The 18,188-nt window shown below is 47.7% G+C and overlaps 1 protein-coding gene across 1 annotated transcript in view; it reads left to right on the top strand.

Annotated features, from left to right (window-relative positions):
- The window catches only part of LOC147028224 (band 4.1-like protein 5), a 108,439-nt gene that overhangs the window by 29,822 nt on the left and 60,429 nt on the right, over window positions 1–18,188 (top strand). Inside the window, exons 8-11 of the mRNA XM_085878450.1 lie at window positions 547–634; window positions 12,346–12,434; window positions 13,757–13,826; window positions 16,315–16,484. Coding sequence (XP_085734576.1) covers window positions 547–634; window positions 12,346–12,434; window positions 13,757–13,826; window positions 16,315–16,484 — 417 coding nt within the window. The remainder of the gene's footprint in view (window positions 1–546; window positions 635–12,345; window positions 12,435–13,756; window positions 13,827–16,314; window positions 16,485–18,188) is intronic.

The raw sequence follows: 18,188 nt of genomic DNA, 5'->3' as shown, positions 1-18,188 counted from the left end.
TCTTCCAAACACGAGTAGTAGTAAATATCATCATTTTAAACTTGCTCTGTGCATCAACAAGCCCCAGATATGACATTCCCATCAGTGTTTAGAAGCTCAAAGGTTTGGGTAGAACGCGCCCTTATATGAACATTCGGCCTTTCACGGGCCCACATATCAACTTTTAGGACGAGTTGATCGGGAAGTTCTCCAAATATTTATTTGTGCGGAGGCACACACCTTTCTCATGGGTACATTTGCAAGTATCTGGGCTTCCTTAAGATTTTTAAAGAATTTTTTTTCTCCAGTCGTTCCATACTATCCTTATCTGCCAAGCATGAAATACATCCAGGGCCGCCCCGATGAACTTCACTATTATGGATTTCCTCACATGCACACCAAGCAATTGGGCAGATTACATTGTTTCCAAAGTGTCGTATTCCCTAATTTTTTTCCCCATGGTCTATAATTACCTTGGTGGTCCCATGAGGTTCCATTGGGTTGGCTTTTTTAAGATGCATTGGGTGAATGTTCCACAGAATTTTCACCTTTTCCTTCTACCTGCAGCGGTCAAACACCTGCGATGGCTGAAATGAACTACCTGAATAAGGCCAAGTGGTTGGAGATGTATGGTGTGAACATGCACAATGTGAAGGTCTGTATGGTGTCCTATAATGAACGAATGAGAGTTGGCTTAGTCAATTTCTTTATTTCAATTGGCATTGCGGTTTGGATGAAGATGTTTTTTATTCATGCTGATGGGAATTGAGCTGCAATATCAATTGTTTTTGGCCAATAAAAATATTGATCGTGATGTAAAATTGTGCATCATGACATCATAGCTTGGTCCACACATTATTGAATTATATGTATAATGTGGGAAAATACATGCCCAGACTGGGAATCGAATCCAGGTCCCCTGGTGAACCATACCAGTGCTCTGCTATCTAGGCAACCCACAGGCTAAGCACGCAATTCTCCCACATATAGATGCCACTCTCCCCCGCTGCTTTCGGTGCACTCACTGCCAACCATAGCAGCGAGGGCCTATCCACAAGGGGGCTTCCCCCCCCCCCAATGGGGGGGGGACAATTCTATGCCTGATATTATTTACCACAGTGGGCATTGTAATATAATTATGAATGAACAAGCAAAGATTACATCAGGGGTCACCAACCTTTTTGAAACTGAGAGCTACTTCAAGGGTACTGAGTAATACGAAGGGCTACTTGTTTGATACAAACTTCCTGAATAACATCGTTGCACGGTTCACCTTTAATGATATTATCATTAATAATTATCATAATAAATATTCATATATGTGAAGAGACTGTCTGATCACATGTTAATGTTAATTATTCCACAGAATAATTATTAACAACTAGCCGAAACCCCGTCACAGATGGATTCCGTTCCATGAGCCCAATATGACAACCAGTGGCGGCTCTTGTTCGAGCCGGATCCCAGTCTATGTACTCCATGGCCTTACCTAATGAGGCCTACAAAACGTCCTTTTACACGACATTTTTGGTGTACACTACTCCTTGTGAAGAAGTCCCCTGATTTGTGCACGTGTCTACTTTGACGAACAAACACCGTGTCAAAACTTCTTGCTCTCGAGAACGCGACGTACAGTTGTCCGTGCGAAAAAAAAAAAAAACTGGAGATGGTAAGTAAATTCCCACTCTACGAAATGTTTGTCCTTGTGCCTTGTTAATGTGTCGACGACAGACATAATGACATCACGAATGACCGATGATGTCATGACGTCCTTACGCCTCTCAGCGGTGACGTCACACGTCGCTATGTAAAACGAAAAGTGTTTATTCTGCTTCAGAGTTGAAGGTTGACTATTGCCACTATGTGCGATGCACCCTCACAGGCACGAAGTTTCTTTCAGTCCAGGTCACAGTACCGAGAAAAACGTGACGCGACCGCTAGGAGGAGCACAAAATTGGTCCTTCAGTATTAATATATAGATGATTTACCATGGTAGGAAACGCAGATATATTTAAACATGCAACATTATTTATTTATGTTCTCAAATCTATTTCAACATTTGAAAGTCAGAAGTATCACATCTCTGATATTTTTGGAAATATTGTTACGAATTCTGGCCCGCCCGGCGTGCGATCGGCCACGTTACTCGAATCGCTACGCGTCGCCCACCGGAACGGACAATTCAATCATAACCCTCCTGTAACTACGGCCAGGAGCCAGTCACGGGTGGGGGTTTAACCTTACCACAACCCAGTCCGCATTCTACCCGCGCAAAATAGGGTGAATCGCCGAATGTCGATATACCTAAGTACCAGCGCTGGTAGCGTACCGAGTTGTACCACGCCGCAGGTCGGCTCCGGACACGAACCGCTTAAGCGGCTCGTTCCGTGCTGCAGGGATAACCAAGCGGAGTTATCGCCGACCTCGACGGTTCAGATTATTTAATGGGTGTCTACACCCACTACCAATCCCTTACGTGATGCAAGATGGAACTTTCAAACGAAGGAAAGGACGCAACGAAACGGGAAAACAGTTCAACAAGCAAGTAGTTTATTACACACGCAGACAAGGCACGTATTTACAGCCATACAGTGAAAGCAAGCACGTATATACAGTCATACAGTAAAGGCAAGCAAAAGAGTTACCACCGAATAAAGCAATGTACAAGCACTTATTCAGATTTACTTAAAAGACTGGCGCCACACACACATTTACACAAAAAGCAAATAAATGCCACCCTCATAGGTAAGGGGGCAGACAGGTCCGTGGACCAAATGTACGTGGGACCTGGGTGAGCGGCCAGGTCCACGAGACCGAAGGGGTCTTACCCGCACCCTCGTGGCACGATGGCGGGCTAGCCGCAATGTCAGCATAACGTGCCTGACTCCGTGCCCCTGGCGTGGTCGGTGAGCTCCTTGAGGCGTGCGTTGCGCAGGCACGTGTTGGTCGTTCGACACCACGGTTGGGGTGTGGAACTGACGGGGTTACCGGCGCTATCTCAGCGCAGATTGGGGAAATTGTTGATGCTCGGGGTGGAGAGAGGGGAATGGCGGACGCTCCGTCCCGCTAGCGGGGCCTTGGGACCGCACCGACTCCGGCGAACTCTCGCCCTGAGCCCTCTTCCGCGTCCCTGCTTCACTCCGCGACTCGTCCCTCGACCTCAACTCCGAGCTCCGTCCCCTTCGCCGTCTGATCCCCGCAAACACACGACTCAGACTCCACGACCTCCGTCTTCACTCGACCAGCCAGCGCCACACGGCACAACAACCCGAGTCGCCTTGTGCTCGCGTCCTTATAGACCGGGGGAGGAGCGTGTATGCTAATTCGTGGATCAAAACGCGCTTGGAGGCGGGGCCACGCCACCCGACGTTTAGCCATTGGTCGGGAAAAAAGGGGCGTGAGCCTTCTCTGATCCGAATTTCCTCCGACAAGGAATCCACATGCATCGCGCTTGGGGGCGGGGCCACACCACCCGACGCTCGCCCATTGGATGGAGGAAAAGGGGCGTGAACCTCCCCGATCTGATTTCCTCTCCCGTAAAGGCATCCATTTGTACTCACGGCTCGACGCGTTGGGCAACAATCACCAAACGGGCCCTGGATAGCACGACGTTCGGTGTTGGCAGGTGGTGTGATTGGTTGTGGAAGGCGAAAGGCAAAGGTGGTGGGGGGTTTGCTGTGTTGGTTTGGTTGTTGGCGGGCGTTGTTTGAGAATGGCGGTGAAGCGATGTTTGCGGGGTGGAGTTGTGGAGGTAAAGAGGCGAAGGTGGTGGTGTTTGAGTTGTTGGCGGACTTATTGGTCCAAAATAACGATAGAGAAAGAAAAATGGCTAACTGAAAGCGTCGCAGCCCGGATGAATCACACATATTCCCTCTAAACAACGGGTGTGGGCTAACTACACATGAACTTATCGATATATCTAACCTGAGGACCTTTCTGGTGTTTTGCAAATTTCCACAGCCGTAACACTACCCCTTCCCCTTTTTACAGACTCGTCCCGAGTCGTCGAATTTTAGTGTGCCATCATGTGTAGTTCTCCCCTAATACGTCTTACCTTCAGATTCAGGTAAGAATCTTGTATTTGTGTCCCCAACATTCAGTGTATTCGTGTCCCCAAAATAAATCATCTACGGGGCTGAGTAACTAACTAAACAAACCCACTCATTCAGACGACTTAAAGAAAATGCCGGCGCTAAGACTTACATGCCGGCGGCGCACTCATATTTACAGTACATCTTAACCTTAACTTACAAATTTTACACTCTTCCATGGCCCAGGATCAATGGACTCTGCAAAGAGAAAAGAAGTTAGCAGGGAGCCAGGCTGCTCGCACGCAGTCTCTGGCTCATGCAATGCAGGTGACGGGGAACGTGGCCGGCTGCTCACACACAGTCCAGGACCCTCCCCCTTTTAACATGGGCGCAGTGAACATAACGGCGCATGAGCTGCGTAAACGCAGTCTCCTTGCCAGCTCAAGTGGCACATGCAATGAACGCAACGGCGCATGAGCTGCGCAACGCAGTCTCCATGCCAGCTCAAGTGGCACACGCAATGAACACAACGAATGTATGGATGGACGCAAACACGGTTCACGGGCCGCCACTGCAGGCCAGTGTTGTAGCTGCCAACAGGGCAGTCCTCGCAACCTGCGCAACGATCCTGGCGCACATGGCAATGAACAAAAGGGGGGGGGGGGGGAATGCAAAACAGAACGGGAGCAAAAGATGACAAGGGCAGTAGGCATGGATGGCAAAGGTGAACAGGCAAGGCATGGCATGACAAGGTCGCTGTAGCAACAGCCGGCAGATGATCGACCGGCACAGGCCTTGCAGTAACACACCAGCAGACGATCTGGCCGGCACAGGCCTTGCAGCAAAACAGCCAGCCGATGAAGTTGGCCAGCCTTTGCCTTTCAGTGGAGGTTGGTAGAGGGAGTGTGGTGGTGCTGGCCATTCAGAAGGCGGGCTCGGACCTACCTAACCGTCTCCCTCCCAACCTATCGCCTTCGCCTGTCTCCGTCCGTACCCACTCCCTTAATTTGTAAAAACCCAATTTAGCCCCAACTTATTTTTTTGTTTTTATTTTTATTTTCACTTCCCTTCACTATAAATCGTCCTCTAACCTCCTTTACTGTCTCTGTTCGGCTAACCTATCGTCTCCAAGCCTACTCCCAACCCCTACGTTCCCTTCCTGGAGTGGAATAAGGGAGAGCTCGCATCCTGTGTCGAGGCCCAACTCAAGCCTCAAGATGGCCTCCTCAGACTTCTCGGCAATTTTCTTCCCGTATTCCTTTCTCATATCCGCACACTCCAACCTTGCTTTGGCTTCCAACTGTTTGATCTGTGCAGTGTGTTTCCTCAATGTTTTATTTTCCGCTCTCTTCCTCTCCTCTTTAAACATCCTTAGTTCGTTTTGTAATCCTCTCTCTTTGGTTTCGTGTTTCTGTAACTCAGAAGCTTTCTTTTCAAATTCCTTTCTCATCTCCAATTTGCATGCTTCTTCCCTCCTTTCCGCACAACTTTCCCATGCTTCCCTCCTCATTTCGTCCAGCGATCTTTACCCAAAGTGGGTCCAGTGGCCCACAACGAGAGCGAAGGGATGGATGCTGCTGAGGGGTACACTTCCTATCTACCCTATCCATTTAACTTTTGAACTACCCCGGGGCTTTCAACAAGCGCCTCTCGCTTAAACTATTGGTTCTAACAACCAGGATTCCCGTCGCCTGTGTTGGTGTCCTCACAATTTTGGGCCTTGCCTCCCAATTTTCCGCCCGTGCCCACACACGGCTTCGTGGCTGGGACGCGTGGCTCCCTTGGCAGGAACTACCCTCTGCCGATTCCCAAACGATGGCACCCCCGGGCACTACACTGCCTCCGAGCCTACCAGCTCCCTAAACACCGGGGAGTGCCCTCCCTGGCGACTCACCTGAAACGCTCACGTGGCAGGCTGGCGCCCCGGGCCCCTTTCCGAGGGTCACCCATGCCCACGACACTGCCCACTCGGCCAATGGCGCCCCAGGCCCCCACATCATGCGGGCGCACCCGTGCCCACTACGTTATCCCGGCCCCCATGGGCCCTTGGCCGACCGCAGCCGACTAGCCCGGTGCCCAGGGTACCCACTCGGCGATACTCACCGTTCGCAGCCACGCTCCCAGCCCGTCAACAGGGCTCCTGCACCCCTCCAAATGGGTATCGAGCCTACATTCCCACCAACAACAAAACGACCTCCATTTTGTCAATTTGACTAACCCAGCTAACTCACCCTACACTGACCCCGAGGTCCCTTGGGCGGGAATCGCTCCTCCCCCCAATCACTCATCGCACCATGCATTCCACATTCACTCCATTCACTCAGACCCACTGGCCTCACTCACTCATCATGTTTCCATTTCACTCCTCTTCTCATACACCGCTGAATTCTGCCATTCTACTCTCTAAATCCCCCAACTACCTCGTGCTCCCACGTCATCCCTTTAACTAATAGCACATCCTTTTAACACTACGTAGCTAAGCTTCGTCCCCACTACACATCCACAGTCTGTCACTGTCTCCGAAATGTCATTTCCCATCCTAAATCTCACTAAAATCAATCTTCCTAATCCATTCCATGGACTCCATGAGGACTTACTCCTGCCCCATGAAGCCGGTCTAGCTAAGCTAACCCTTCCCCCTAGCTTGTGCCATCCTGTGCCCTGCTAGGGGGGGGGGTCTTCCACCCCTTGCCCAGGGAATCCTGTTCACCCGAAAGCGAGGCTTGCTTTCTTTTTTTTCTTCTATTCGCGCAGCACCAGCACGGCAACTCGCAACCTGCGCTCTTTCCCCGTGACGTCATGGCAGCTGTTCGCGCACCTTGTACCTCGTCCCTCCTGGACGGCACCATCCGGCAGGGATTCACCCTCCTGCCGGATCCCAACCACACTTGCAGCCATGACGTCACCCTTCGCATTAAAAAAAGCAAGCCTCACATTTCGAGGGGTTCCCCACACGAACACATGTGCTCTGCCCGTCCGTGACCTGCGTCGTGCGCTCTGCGAACAGAACACACTGCGCAGGCCACATAGAGCTTCACACACACGCCCGCGTGGAGAACCCATCCGGTCCAAATCCGTTATCCAGCCTAACCTTTGTCCGTCCGCGGGATCGGCAAATCCACCGCGTGCGTTTGCGGACCGGGTTTCACTCCCGCAAGCACGCACGTGGCGGTCTCGTGCGCAGCACGGCCCGAACCTCGCGCTCGCTGTTGGGTAAACCCGGTACGGTCCCCAAAACAGTTACGGCCGCTACCCGGCCTTTGTCCCTCATTTGTCGCAGTCGTCGTCACCATTCGACCCATGCACTCATTCACCACTCCATGACATTCACACCGGGAGATGCGGCTGCATGTTCGCGCATGCCCACAGTCATCTCCCTTACACACAGCGACCTCACACACGCTGTCTCTCTCACACACACACGGTCTCTCTTACACACAGCCTTCTACTCACACATGCCCTTTCACTCGCAAACGTTGTTCCACTCACACACTGTGTGCTGGGAGGCACACACTCCGGCACACTCGCAATCACACCACTCACACACGGGGTCTCTTTTATACACGGGGTCTCATCCACACACGGTGTGCTGGGAGGCACGCACTTCAGCCCACTCGCAACCTCGCACACCCTCACACACGCGGTCCCTTTCATACAACGCCTTTCACCCACGCTATGCATCGCTTTGCATCACGCACTTCGCCACACTTGTAAACACACACCTTGACACCACACACCGGGACCACACTTGTAACCACACTGCGGAATCGTGTCACCACAAGAGTTTCCGGGGCCTCCATACCCCTCAAGCTCTTCGTGCACTCGTCCACAGCACTCGCCCCTTCAACCTCGCTCGGTATGACCGGACCCGCCTGGTCGTGATCCGCCTCAAGGGAGCATAGCGTCTCCCTCCGTTCCCGAAGGAGACTATCCGGATGCTTGCACGAAGGAGCCACGACACATTCCCCAAGCTCACCCTCATCGTCCTTCACTACCTCCATGTGTGTGTGCTCGTCCTTAACCCCGTCTTTATCGTGTATTCTCTCCTCTACCGTTTCTACCTCCCGTGTCTCTGTTATTTCTTTTATCTCCTGCGTCTCCCTTCGTGTCTCTGTTAATTCTATTTCCTTCGTCTTTACGTGTCTCGTTTTACACGTTTCAGTCACCCCACTTAATTTTTTCCCTCTCGGTCACCGTCACTTTCTCTGTCACGACTCTCGCCCAACACGCCCCCTGTATTATTTTGTCCTCACCCGCGGGATCCGACACAGTCCCCACTCCCCCCCCCCCCCCCGTTGGTTCGGTCATACTGCCACGTGGTGCCGCCATTATGCCCGCCTGCAGGCATCGCCCCACGCGCTGCATCTCACCCCGCAATATTTGCGTATTCGCTTCCATGTTGTTTTTTTATTTCTTCCTTCAATTCTTCCTTTATTTCCTTTGCGTTTTCTTTTAAATTTGCCTTCATTCGTTGCGCATCTGTATCCATCTTGCTGTTTAATCCGTTATTCATTTCTGCCAGCATTGCAAATAACTGCGCCATGTCGAGTGCACTCGGCTGAGCCGATTCGGCAAAGATCGGGGGGTTTTGGCGGAGAGGGGGAGGGGAGGTGTCATACACCGCAGCCGCTGCCACACCCATTTCGGGCTCTGGGTTTGATTGGGGGAGTTCGTCCTGTACAACCAGCATTTCCTGCTCGGGGATTTCATCCTGGACCATGGATTCTACACATTCTAAATCCATATCTACCCCCGGCTCCCGCTCGCCTTGAAACTCCATCTTATTTCTCGGAAGGGATTAAATTTAAATTGCTCGTAATTTAATGGAACATGGAGGGTCGCTCCACTCACCCTTGATCCGGTTCCGTAAATTTAGTTGGAGGCGGGATGGATTTGAATCCCACTTCTGACACCAGTGTTACGAATTCTGGCCCGCCCGGCGTGCGATCGGCCACGTAACTCGAATCGCGACGCGTCGCCCACCGGAACGGACAATTCAGTCGTGACCCTCCTGGAACTACCGCCAGGAGCCAGTCACAGGTGGGGTTTAACCTCACCACAACCCAGTCCGCATTCTACCCACGCGGAATAGGGTGAATCGCCAAATGTCGATATACCTAAGTACCCGCACGGGTAGCGTACCGAGGAGTTGTATCACGCCTCAGGTCGGTTCTGGACACGAACCGCTTAAGCAGCTCGTTCCATGCTGCAGGGATAACCGAGCGGAGTTATCGCCCACCTGTTTGGGTCACGAACATACTCTGGTCTAACCAATGGAGAAAAGACAATCAGGCAGTTTGGAAACATTTTATAGAGATCAAAAGGACACGTATTTACAGGAAAACAGTTTGAAAGAGAAAGATCTTACCCCTTAAGCGCGTCAATCCACTTGGTCAGTCATCTTGGGAGGGTGGGGAGGGGGGGGGAGAGAGAGAGAGACACACACACAGACACAGAGAGACATACATAGATAAGAAATTTAGAAAGAAAAATAATTGAGTCCATCTTCTTTATCCCATGTACCCCATCCCTCTCCCTTCCACAGAGCTAATGTCTCTGTTCCTCACTCTTTTGTGCTTCCCTCTCCCACCCTCTTGTCTCCTGCTCCCTCTGTTATATGTTCTGTGTGTTAGCTCTTTTATATGAGCCTCAATATTGTTTAAAAAAATTACAAACGGGGTTTGAATCTGCTGCACAAACAATGCATTTCCCTGTCCACTAATACGAGTGGAGAGACAATTTAGCTAAACTTTATTTAGCTAAACTTTAGCTAAACTAAATTTAGCTAAAAATTGCTGTAAATATAACTTCACTGGGAAACCTTATGTGTTGGATGTGTCTCCCTGGGGACTTCCAAAACTGTAACAGTATTTTAACAGCTATTATGTGGCAAACAAACTCATTTCATTACTGGTAGTATAGGCACCTACACTACTTGCTGTTGTTTTTGATGTACGAGTACAATAATTCCTTTTGATTTTATGTGGAAGCAACTGACAAAGACAAATAATCATAATTAGAAGTGTACTCGGTGGAGCGCATACCTCCACCACGCAATGCCTGATCCACGAGAACATGTCCGGCCCAATACATTTTTGAAATATCGTTTTTGGCCCCCATCTCTCAATGGTGAAGAATCACTTTAGGAATGAAATGATTCTCGTATCCAGATTGGGATTCAGATCTTCACCAAAATCGAATCGATTCATCCTTGCCAAACAACCAATGTGTCCACCAAGTTTTATCTGAATCTGTCCACAACTTTTTGAGATATATTGTACACACACACAGACAGACAGACAGGCAAAAAGGGGTGAAAACATAACCTCCTTCACCTTCCGTGGTGGAGGTAATAATAATAAGAAGAAGAATTAAAATCAATAATAATTAGATACTATATCTGCAATCGCCAAGGGTAAGCCTTCCCTGGTGCCCACGATCCAATGATGGCTATATTCTTTTCAGACCGCCATATTACTGTGATCTTCAATATTTCAGGATGCAGTGTAAATATAAAACAAATGTACCAATCTACAATCTATCCATAGAACTCAACATCATGTACTGTAAATCAGAGGTAAATTATTCAAGCTGTAATAAAAAGTGTTTTTTGTTAATTCGGACACCATCCAAAAAAAGTAGATCAAGGAAACTAATGAAATATAAGGTGCACAACTTCAGTGGAGGGACACTATTATGATTCAGGAACACCTTGGAATGCCAAGCTGTCTTTGAGATTTTACATTGCCAAAAGAATTGAGCGTTTTTTTTTCTTCTAAACATATATCCCCCCTCCAGACTGCCCATTGACCTTGACCTTTAACTCAGAGGGGTCGGATGGAAATGATTCTTACTCTGATTGGACAAACCTTAGTTGAGTTATGGAGAAACATGTTAATATGTCTATTATTTGTTGAAGTTCAAACAATTATTAATCCCATATACTTTTTATTCCTATTATTGATGCAAACTTTAATTCCGAAAGTCCCAGCTGGATATGAGCTACAGCTCGGACATTGGTTGAAAAACGAATGAAAAACATAAATGGTGGTTTAGTACTCCTAGCTGTCGAAGAAACTCCCTTTATTAAACCACCATTTTGTAAGAGACCCCAAGGAGGTAACATTAAAACTGGGGGCATTAATTGTAGAAACAAACCTTGCAATAGGTATAATACTTTACAGGGGGAAACTTGAAATGAGTTCCCTTACAAGGAACTTCAAAGCAGGAGGAGGCCATTAAGCTCATAAAAGGTCTGCGGTATTATTGCCAACCGATGGTTGTTTGACCGTCTTCTATCCTTTTTAAATGTTGAGCATCAAACAAGACAGCAGCAGTACTATTTTTCGGTTTTCTCCCAAATAAGCTCAGAGTGGATCCTGGTGTCTGTCCGTCCATACAGACGTACACCCGTTAACATTTGACTATAACATCTCACAAACTACCCATCTGATTATGCAACAAATTTGACAATGCATCAAGACAGCAAGGTCTCATTTGGTTGTGCTCCCCATCTGGTTTTGCCCATTTAAAGAAGGTTAAAGGGGGGGGGTTGCCCCAAATATTGGGATTTCATTCAAAAAATCTTCTCAGAAACCGACAACCGGATCCAAACCAAACTGTCCACGTGGCATCGTGATCATGCCCTAACCTAAAATAGTACTCCCCATGGCCATATATCGCCTGGAAAGGGGGGCACAGCCTCCCTACCCTAATCCCTCGTATTCACTGAAACATATTTTCCTCACAAACTATATGACCAATATGGACCAAATTTGGGATGATGCATCAGAACAGTAAGATCTTATAGGGTTGGTTGTGTTCCCCATCAGGATTTGCCCATGTAGGAGGCTCAAATTCAGCTAATTTATTTAAAATCTTCATGGAAACTGATGGCCAGATGCAGAGCAAACTCTTTATGAAACATAAGGACCATGCCGTTAAGTTAAGTTGTGCTCCCCATGACTGTACCACTTCAGGAAGGGGGGGGGGCATGGCCCCTTCCCCCTAATCTCTCATTTTTACCATGTCTGTTGGGGAAATAACCGTCAGTCTCCCACAGGGCTATTTTTAAACTTTGGTATGACTAGGCCAGGGTTTGAATCACCGACCTCCCAGACTCAGAGTGGACACTCTCATCAATAGGCCACCATGACCATGATTGAGAAATATCGAATATTTATGTTAGATGGCAGAGTAATTTCTGATAGTTTGTCTAAAGTGACATTCTAATAAATGTAAATCTATGAAAATTAATTTGGTGCTCATGGCTTTTGGGCCAACTCTACACCCTTCCCCCACCCCCCACCAAACCCTCCCTCCCTCAAATATCCAGGGCCGTGATGGCAATGATTATTCTCTGGGCCTCACACCTACGGGTGTTCTCGTTTTTGAAGGAGACTCCAAGATTGGCCTGTTTTTCTGGTAAGGAGTTGTTCTGAATCTGTTTGCAAAAACTGTTGGGACCCTTTTTAGCATCTGGACCACAGATCCACCCATGTGTCCAATAGGCCGAGGGTAGCCAGGGATATCTGAGATTGTTTATTTTGTCAGTTATTTGATTTTTATCGGTTGGAACATCAGGGATGTTAATGTTGAGATCTGAGGGCCTATTGAAAGACTTACTGACCCGACCACCCACCCAGGGATTGTGAAGATTAAATAAATTAATTGAAGAGTGCAGTACTATAATTTTCAACGAGCTAATACTCTAGGTCCCCTGCCTTTTGGGTGGTTTGAGGAATAGATGTGTGTAATATTAAAGCTAAATCTTGAACGTGGTTTTTTTAAAAATATCATGTACCCAAGGCAAGTTGATAAGATGGTTGCCATGGCAACATAATTCAGCCAATCACAGCTGTCGTCTAATCAACTTGAGATTATGTCATGAGGAATAGATATCTTCAGTATGAAAGCGAAATGTACAACTGTTTTTGAAATATCACAAACAAAAAGGTACATGGACGGATGATTTGTCAGTCGGAGCTCATTTTAACGTCCCCCGTCTCCAACATTGTCAGAGTATTGGGGGCTAATAAATTGTTGCAGACTGTTGGGGTGGACATTGTAAATGGGGAATGGGATAAGTACGAGGGAGGGGAGGGGATGAAGTGATTCGTGGTTTTACTTCTTTAACGACCACAATCGTTCCCACATTCGTGTGGGGTTGGCCGGAGGAAGTTTTTGGCCCATGTTTTTTTTTTATGAACCATGACACTCAACTAAGTAGTAAGGAAAAGAAGTTGGAATTTGTTCACGGTACTGGGGATAGCTCACCTACTCTTCACAAAGGACACTGGGATTTGTAACATCCACCAACTAATCCTGGCAGATGGGATTCCAAGTTTAACGTCGAGTTGAGGGTAGGCACACACATTGACAAAACACCGACAATACAGTTTATAGCTAAGTCGGGATTCAAAACGAGGCTAGACAGCTTAGAGGTGAGTGGGCATACCTCTAGCTAGGCCATCGTGCCAGCCCAATCCATGGTTTTTCAGTGTGTTGGATTTACGTGTGGATAGAGTGTGCATTGTTTGGGCTCATCTGCAGCCAATTCTGGACTGTCTATGGGGTTTTATTTAGACTTCTTAAAACTATCAATCACTAGATATGCACCTGTACCTTCCATCCCCTAAATTCTAACACCTTACGGTAATTTACTTTTCTTGTCTTCGAGCATTATTGATTATAGTATGTCTGCATTAAAAAAAGGTTGATGGCTATTGTTTTACCTGCTGTTTTAGGCCCAAGATCACGAAGCTCGATTTCAAGAGGAGCAAGCTCACTCTTGCAGTCGTGGAAGATGATGACGAAGTGAGACACCTCCATCCCCCCCCCCCCCCCCAGATTTTATTGTTGCTGTTTGTATATTTAGTTTTGTAGCATATTCATACCTTTAAATTGTAACCTACTCATACCTCCTTTTTAAAATTATTTTGTAAAGTTTAAATGCCACTCTTTGATGAATTTGTGACCAAGTGCGATGTTGTGCTTATGATATATTGGTATGAAAAATAATGTGCAATCCTTCTGAACAAAATATAACCGCTGAAGAAAAGTTATTTTGAAAATCATCCCATTAGAGCACAATGCAATGAAAGGGCCAATGTGGCCTATCCCACCTGTCATACCATCCCGATTGTTCGTTCTTGCCATACATTTTAATCTGCTAAGGTGAGGCTCAAGTGGAAGACAGCTCCATAGTATGCTTTACTCGTATATCGATCATCCGGCGGCCTTGAGTTTGATTCCCTGTGAATCGGATGTTGTGTTCATATACCCGTTCTGAAGGTTGTCGTGATATACCGTCTTTTGTTGGAGACCTTAGGAAAACTGTCTTGCTTGACATGCATTTGAAACAAACGATTGTAAGGTCATTTGTAAAAGTAAACTGCGAGCGCAGAACCCGATGAGCAATAGGTTGGCATCCTTTCACATTGCTGTTGCCCTCTGTGGTCATATTAATGGATGTGGTCAGGGAATCAAAACCTTCTCCCTCCTCCCCCCCTCACAATTGTGAGGGAATGTTCCTGTACCCCTGAAATCCATCAATTTGTCCTTTTGTTTCCAGCCAGTATCACATTTTCCTCAGCATTGGGTGAGCTTCCTCATTCCATCAGAATAAAAGTGATTTTTGGCTCAAACGTTTGAAGAGGGAGAAGCCTTTTGACACTGCCGTCACATTATTGGGCGATCACAATTTCCTCCTTGGAACAGGATAATGACTTGTTTGCTTTGCATGGGAAATATGAGGCAAACTTGTTGACACTGAGCTTCCCTTGCCTTGTTAATTATTTACTTTTGGAAATGGATGAAGGATGGTGACATGACCTTTCATGGTATGAAGCGTGGACAATGTGACATTCATATATCTCTGTCTCTCTCTCTCTCTCTCTCTCTCTCTCTCTCTCTCTCTCTCTCTCTCTCTCTCTCTCTCTCTCTCTCTCTCTCTCTCTCTCTCTCTGCCTCTCTGCCTCTCTGCCTCTCTGCCTCTCTGCCTCTCTGCCTCTCTGCCTCTCTGCCTCTCTGCCTCTCTGCCTCTCTGCCTCTCTGCCTCTCTGCCTCTCTGCCTCTCTGCCTCTCTGCCTCTCTCTCTCTCTCTCTCTCTCTCTCTCTCTCTCTCTCTCTCTCTCTCTGCCTCTCTCTCTCTCTGCCTCTCTCTCTCTCTCTCTCTGTCTCTCTGTCTCTCTCTCTCTCTGCCTCTCTCTCTATCTCTCTCTCTCTGCCTCTCTCTCTCTCTCTCTCTCTCTCTCTCTCTCACTGCCTCTCTCTCTGCCTCTCTCTCTGGAGCTCACTCTGCCTCTCTCTCTGCCTCTCTCTCTGCCTCTCTCTCTGCCTCTCTCTCTGCCTCTCTCTCTGCCTCTCTCTCTGCCTCTCTCTCTGCCTCTCTCTCTGCCTCTCTCTCTGCCTCTCTCTCTGCCTCTCTCTCTGCCTCTCTCTCTCTGCCTCTCTCTCTCTGCCTCTCTCTCTGCCTCTCTCTCTCTGCCTCTCTCTCTGCCTCTCTCTCTGCCTCTCTCTCTCTGCCTCTCTCTCTCTGCCTCTCTCTCTCTGCCTCTCTCTCTCTGCCTCTCTCTCTCTGCCTCTCTCTCTCTGCCTCTCTCTCTCTGCCTCTCTCTCTCTGCCTCTCTCTCTCTGCCTCTCTCTCTCTCTGCCTCTCTCTCTCTGCCTCTCTCTCTCTGCCTCTCCCTCTCTGCCTCTCTCTCTCTGCCTCTCTCTCTCTGCCTCTCTCTCTCTGGCTCTCTCTCTCTGCCTCTCTCTCTCTGCCTCTCTCTCTGTGCCTCTCTCTCTCTGCCTCTCTCTCTCTGCCTCTCTCTCTCTGCCTCTCTCTCTGCCTCTCTCTCTCTGCCTCTCTCTGCCTCTCTCTGCCTCTCTCTGCCTCTCTCTGCCTCTCTCTCTGCCTCTCTCTCTGCCTCTCTGCCTCTCTCTCTGCCTCTCTGCCTCTCTCTCTGCCTCTCTCTCTGCCTCTCTGCCTCTCTCTCTGCCTCTCTGCCTCTCTCTCTCTGCCTCTCTGCCCCTCTCTCTCTCTCTCTGCCTCTCTCTCTCTGCCTCTCTCTGTCTCTGTCTCTCTCTCTCTCTCTCTCTCTCTCTCTCTCTCTCTCTCTCTCTCTCTCTCTCTCTCTCTCTCTCTCTCTCTCTCTCTCTCTCTCTCTCTCTCTCTCTCTCTGCCTCTCTCTCTCTGCCTCTCTCTCTCTCTGTGCCTCTCTCTCTGTCTCTGCCTCTCTCTCTGTCTCTGCCTCTCTCTCTGTCTCTGCCTCTCTCTCATCTCTGTGCCTCTCTCTCTCTGTCTCTGCCTCTGTCACAGGGTAAAGAGCAAGAACACACATTTGTGTTCCGCCTTGACCATCCCAAAGCCTGCAAGCATCTATGGAAGTGCGCAGTGGAACATCACACCTTCTTCCGGCTCCGCAAACCAATTGTAGATGATTCGAACCGACATGGATTCATCAGGCTTGGCTCAAGATTTCGATACAGGTGTGATTATGGGGAAGGGGGGGGTGGGGTTTTTAAATGTAATCATTCTTTGTATATGATTGCTTGGTGTTGGCTTAATGGGTCAGGTGGTGGGCTTGGGATCCTAGGATCCTGAGTTCAAATACCCCTCAGCTGTTGAATTAATACCAGGTGGGGTTGACTCTGCCTGTCATCCTTCCAAGGTCGGCAAAATGAGTGCCAGCTTGCTGGTATCCTGTGTCGGAGTGGTGACCCGTCCAGGATCGTGCCCAATAGCCAAGGAGACCACTTAGGCAGCACCAACGCTCTGCACAGAGTATGGTCTTGATGGATGGATGGGTTCTTTGTGTATGTAATGGTTGCAATATTTATATATTTTGAAAATACAATTTCCCCTTCATTTGTGTGAACCTTTTTGATGTTCCCATCTGGACAATTAGCTCATGATGGGCATCAAATTAAATTCCCATGCACGGTGTTCATTTTTCCCTCGTATTTCTTGCAAAAAACAAGCAAACTGAGTTCCTCAAATATTATTGTTCTGCTGGAGATGTATGGTACAACCAAAAGTCCGAATAGCTTTGGATCACGACAAATAAAAGTTAGAAATTTGTTATTTTGTCGAGAATAGTTGATAAACATATTGAACCATACTGATAAGTGATGTAATTAATAGAAAACTTCACCCAATACCCAAGCGTTTCAGAATATTGTCCAACATTTATAATTTGCCCATCCAAGATGGTTTTGCAATCGTCTGTGTGTGCCTCGCATAACTTTTTTTTTTCAGCTTTTGCCATCAAATTTTAAATGAATATGGAGAATAATTAACAATATGCGACTTTTGAAATGGCATAATCCGCCCCAGACTTCTCAGCCTGCATATGCAGAAACCCCTGGTAATGAACTCCATCGGGGCAGCCTGGATGTGTATCATATGTGCCAGATTAGGACTCCAGCACAAAACGAGCTTTTAAAGAAGCCAAAAATACTTGGAAACGTACCTGCGAGAAAGGGGTGTGCTACAGCATTACGAAAGATTTGGAGAACATCCTGTTTTAAGTCGTCCAAAAAGTTGATATCTTGCAGTCCATATTGCAAAAACTCCTGACGATATGGGCCGTGGAAAGCCCAAATATTCATATATGGCATGTTCTATCCAAACCTTCACGCTTCTTAACACCGACCAGAAGGTGGTATATCGGGCTTGCCGATGCATAGGGGAAGTTTCAAATGATATTTACTCTTAATCATGTTTGGGAAAGGGTGTGGGGGGTGGGGGTGTGGGCTGGAGGTGTGAGAGGGAGCTGTACAGGCTCTGAGTGCCTATATATATTATTTTATATATATATATATATATATATATATATATATATATATATATATATTTATGTTTGGTTCTGGGGCCACAAGAAATTAAACTAGATTTTTGCATCTCTGAAAGCAGGCGTGCGTGTGTGTCGTTGGTTGTTATCTCCATATGTGGGTTTCAGAAAGTGGAACTGAGTCTTCCCAGGTCTCAAAGTATCCACCTCTGTTTCAGTAAGGCATCATGATTCATTTATTAATTTGTGAAGTTTTCTTGTTCTCAAAGTTTTGGTCCAAAGACTCTTGAGGATCGTCACCAAGCCCGGACAGCTTCAAACTGCAGTTCATTTGTAGTAATGTTCCTACGGATGGTTTGTAAATTCTCCGTGAGGTTTTTATTTATCATTCTCATTGCTC

This window comes from Eptatretus burgeri, chromosome 4 (genome assembly GCF_056783735.1).
Source record: "Eptatretus burgeri isolate ZD-2024b chromosome 4, Ebu_testis_v1, whole genome shotgun sequence".
NCBI lineage: Eukaryota > Metazoa > Chordata > Myxini > Myxiniformes > Myxinidae > Eptatretus > Eptatretus burgeri.
The sequence above is the reverse complement of the archived record's forward strand: the minus strand, read 5'-3'. Positions and strand labels throughout refer to the sequence as shown.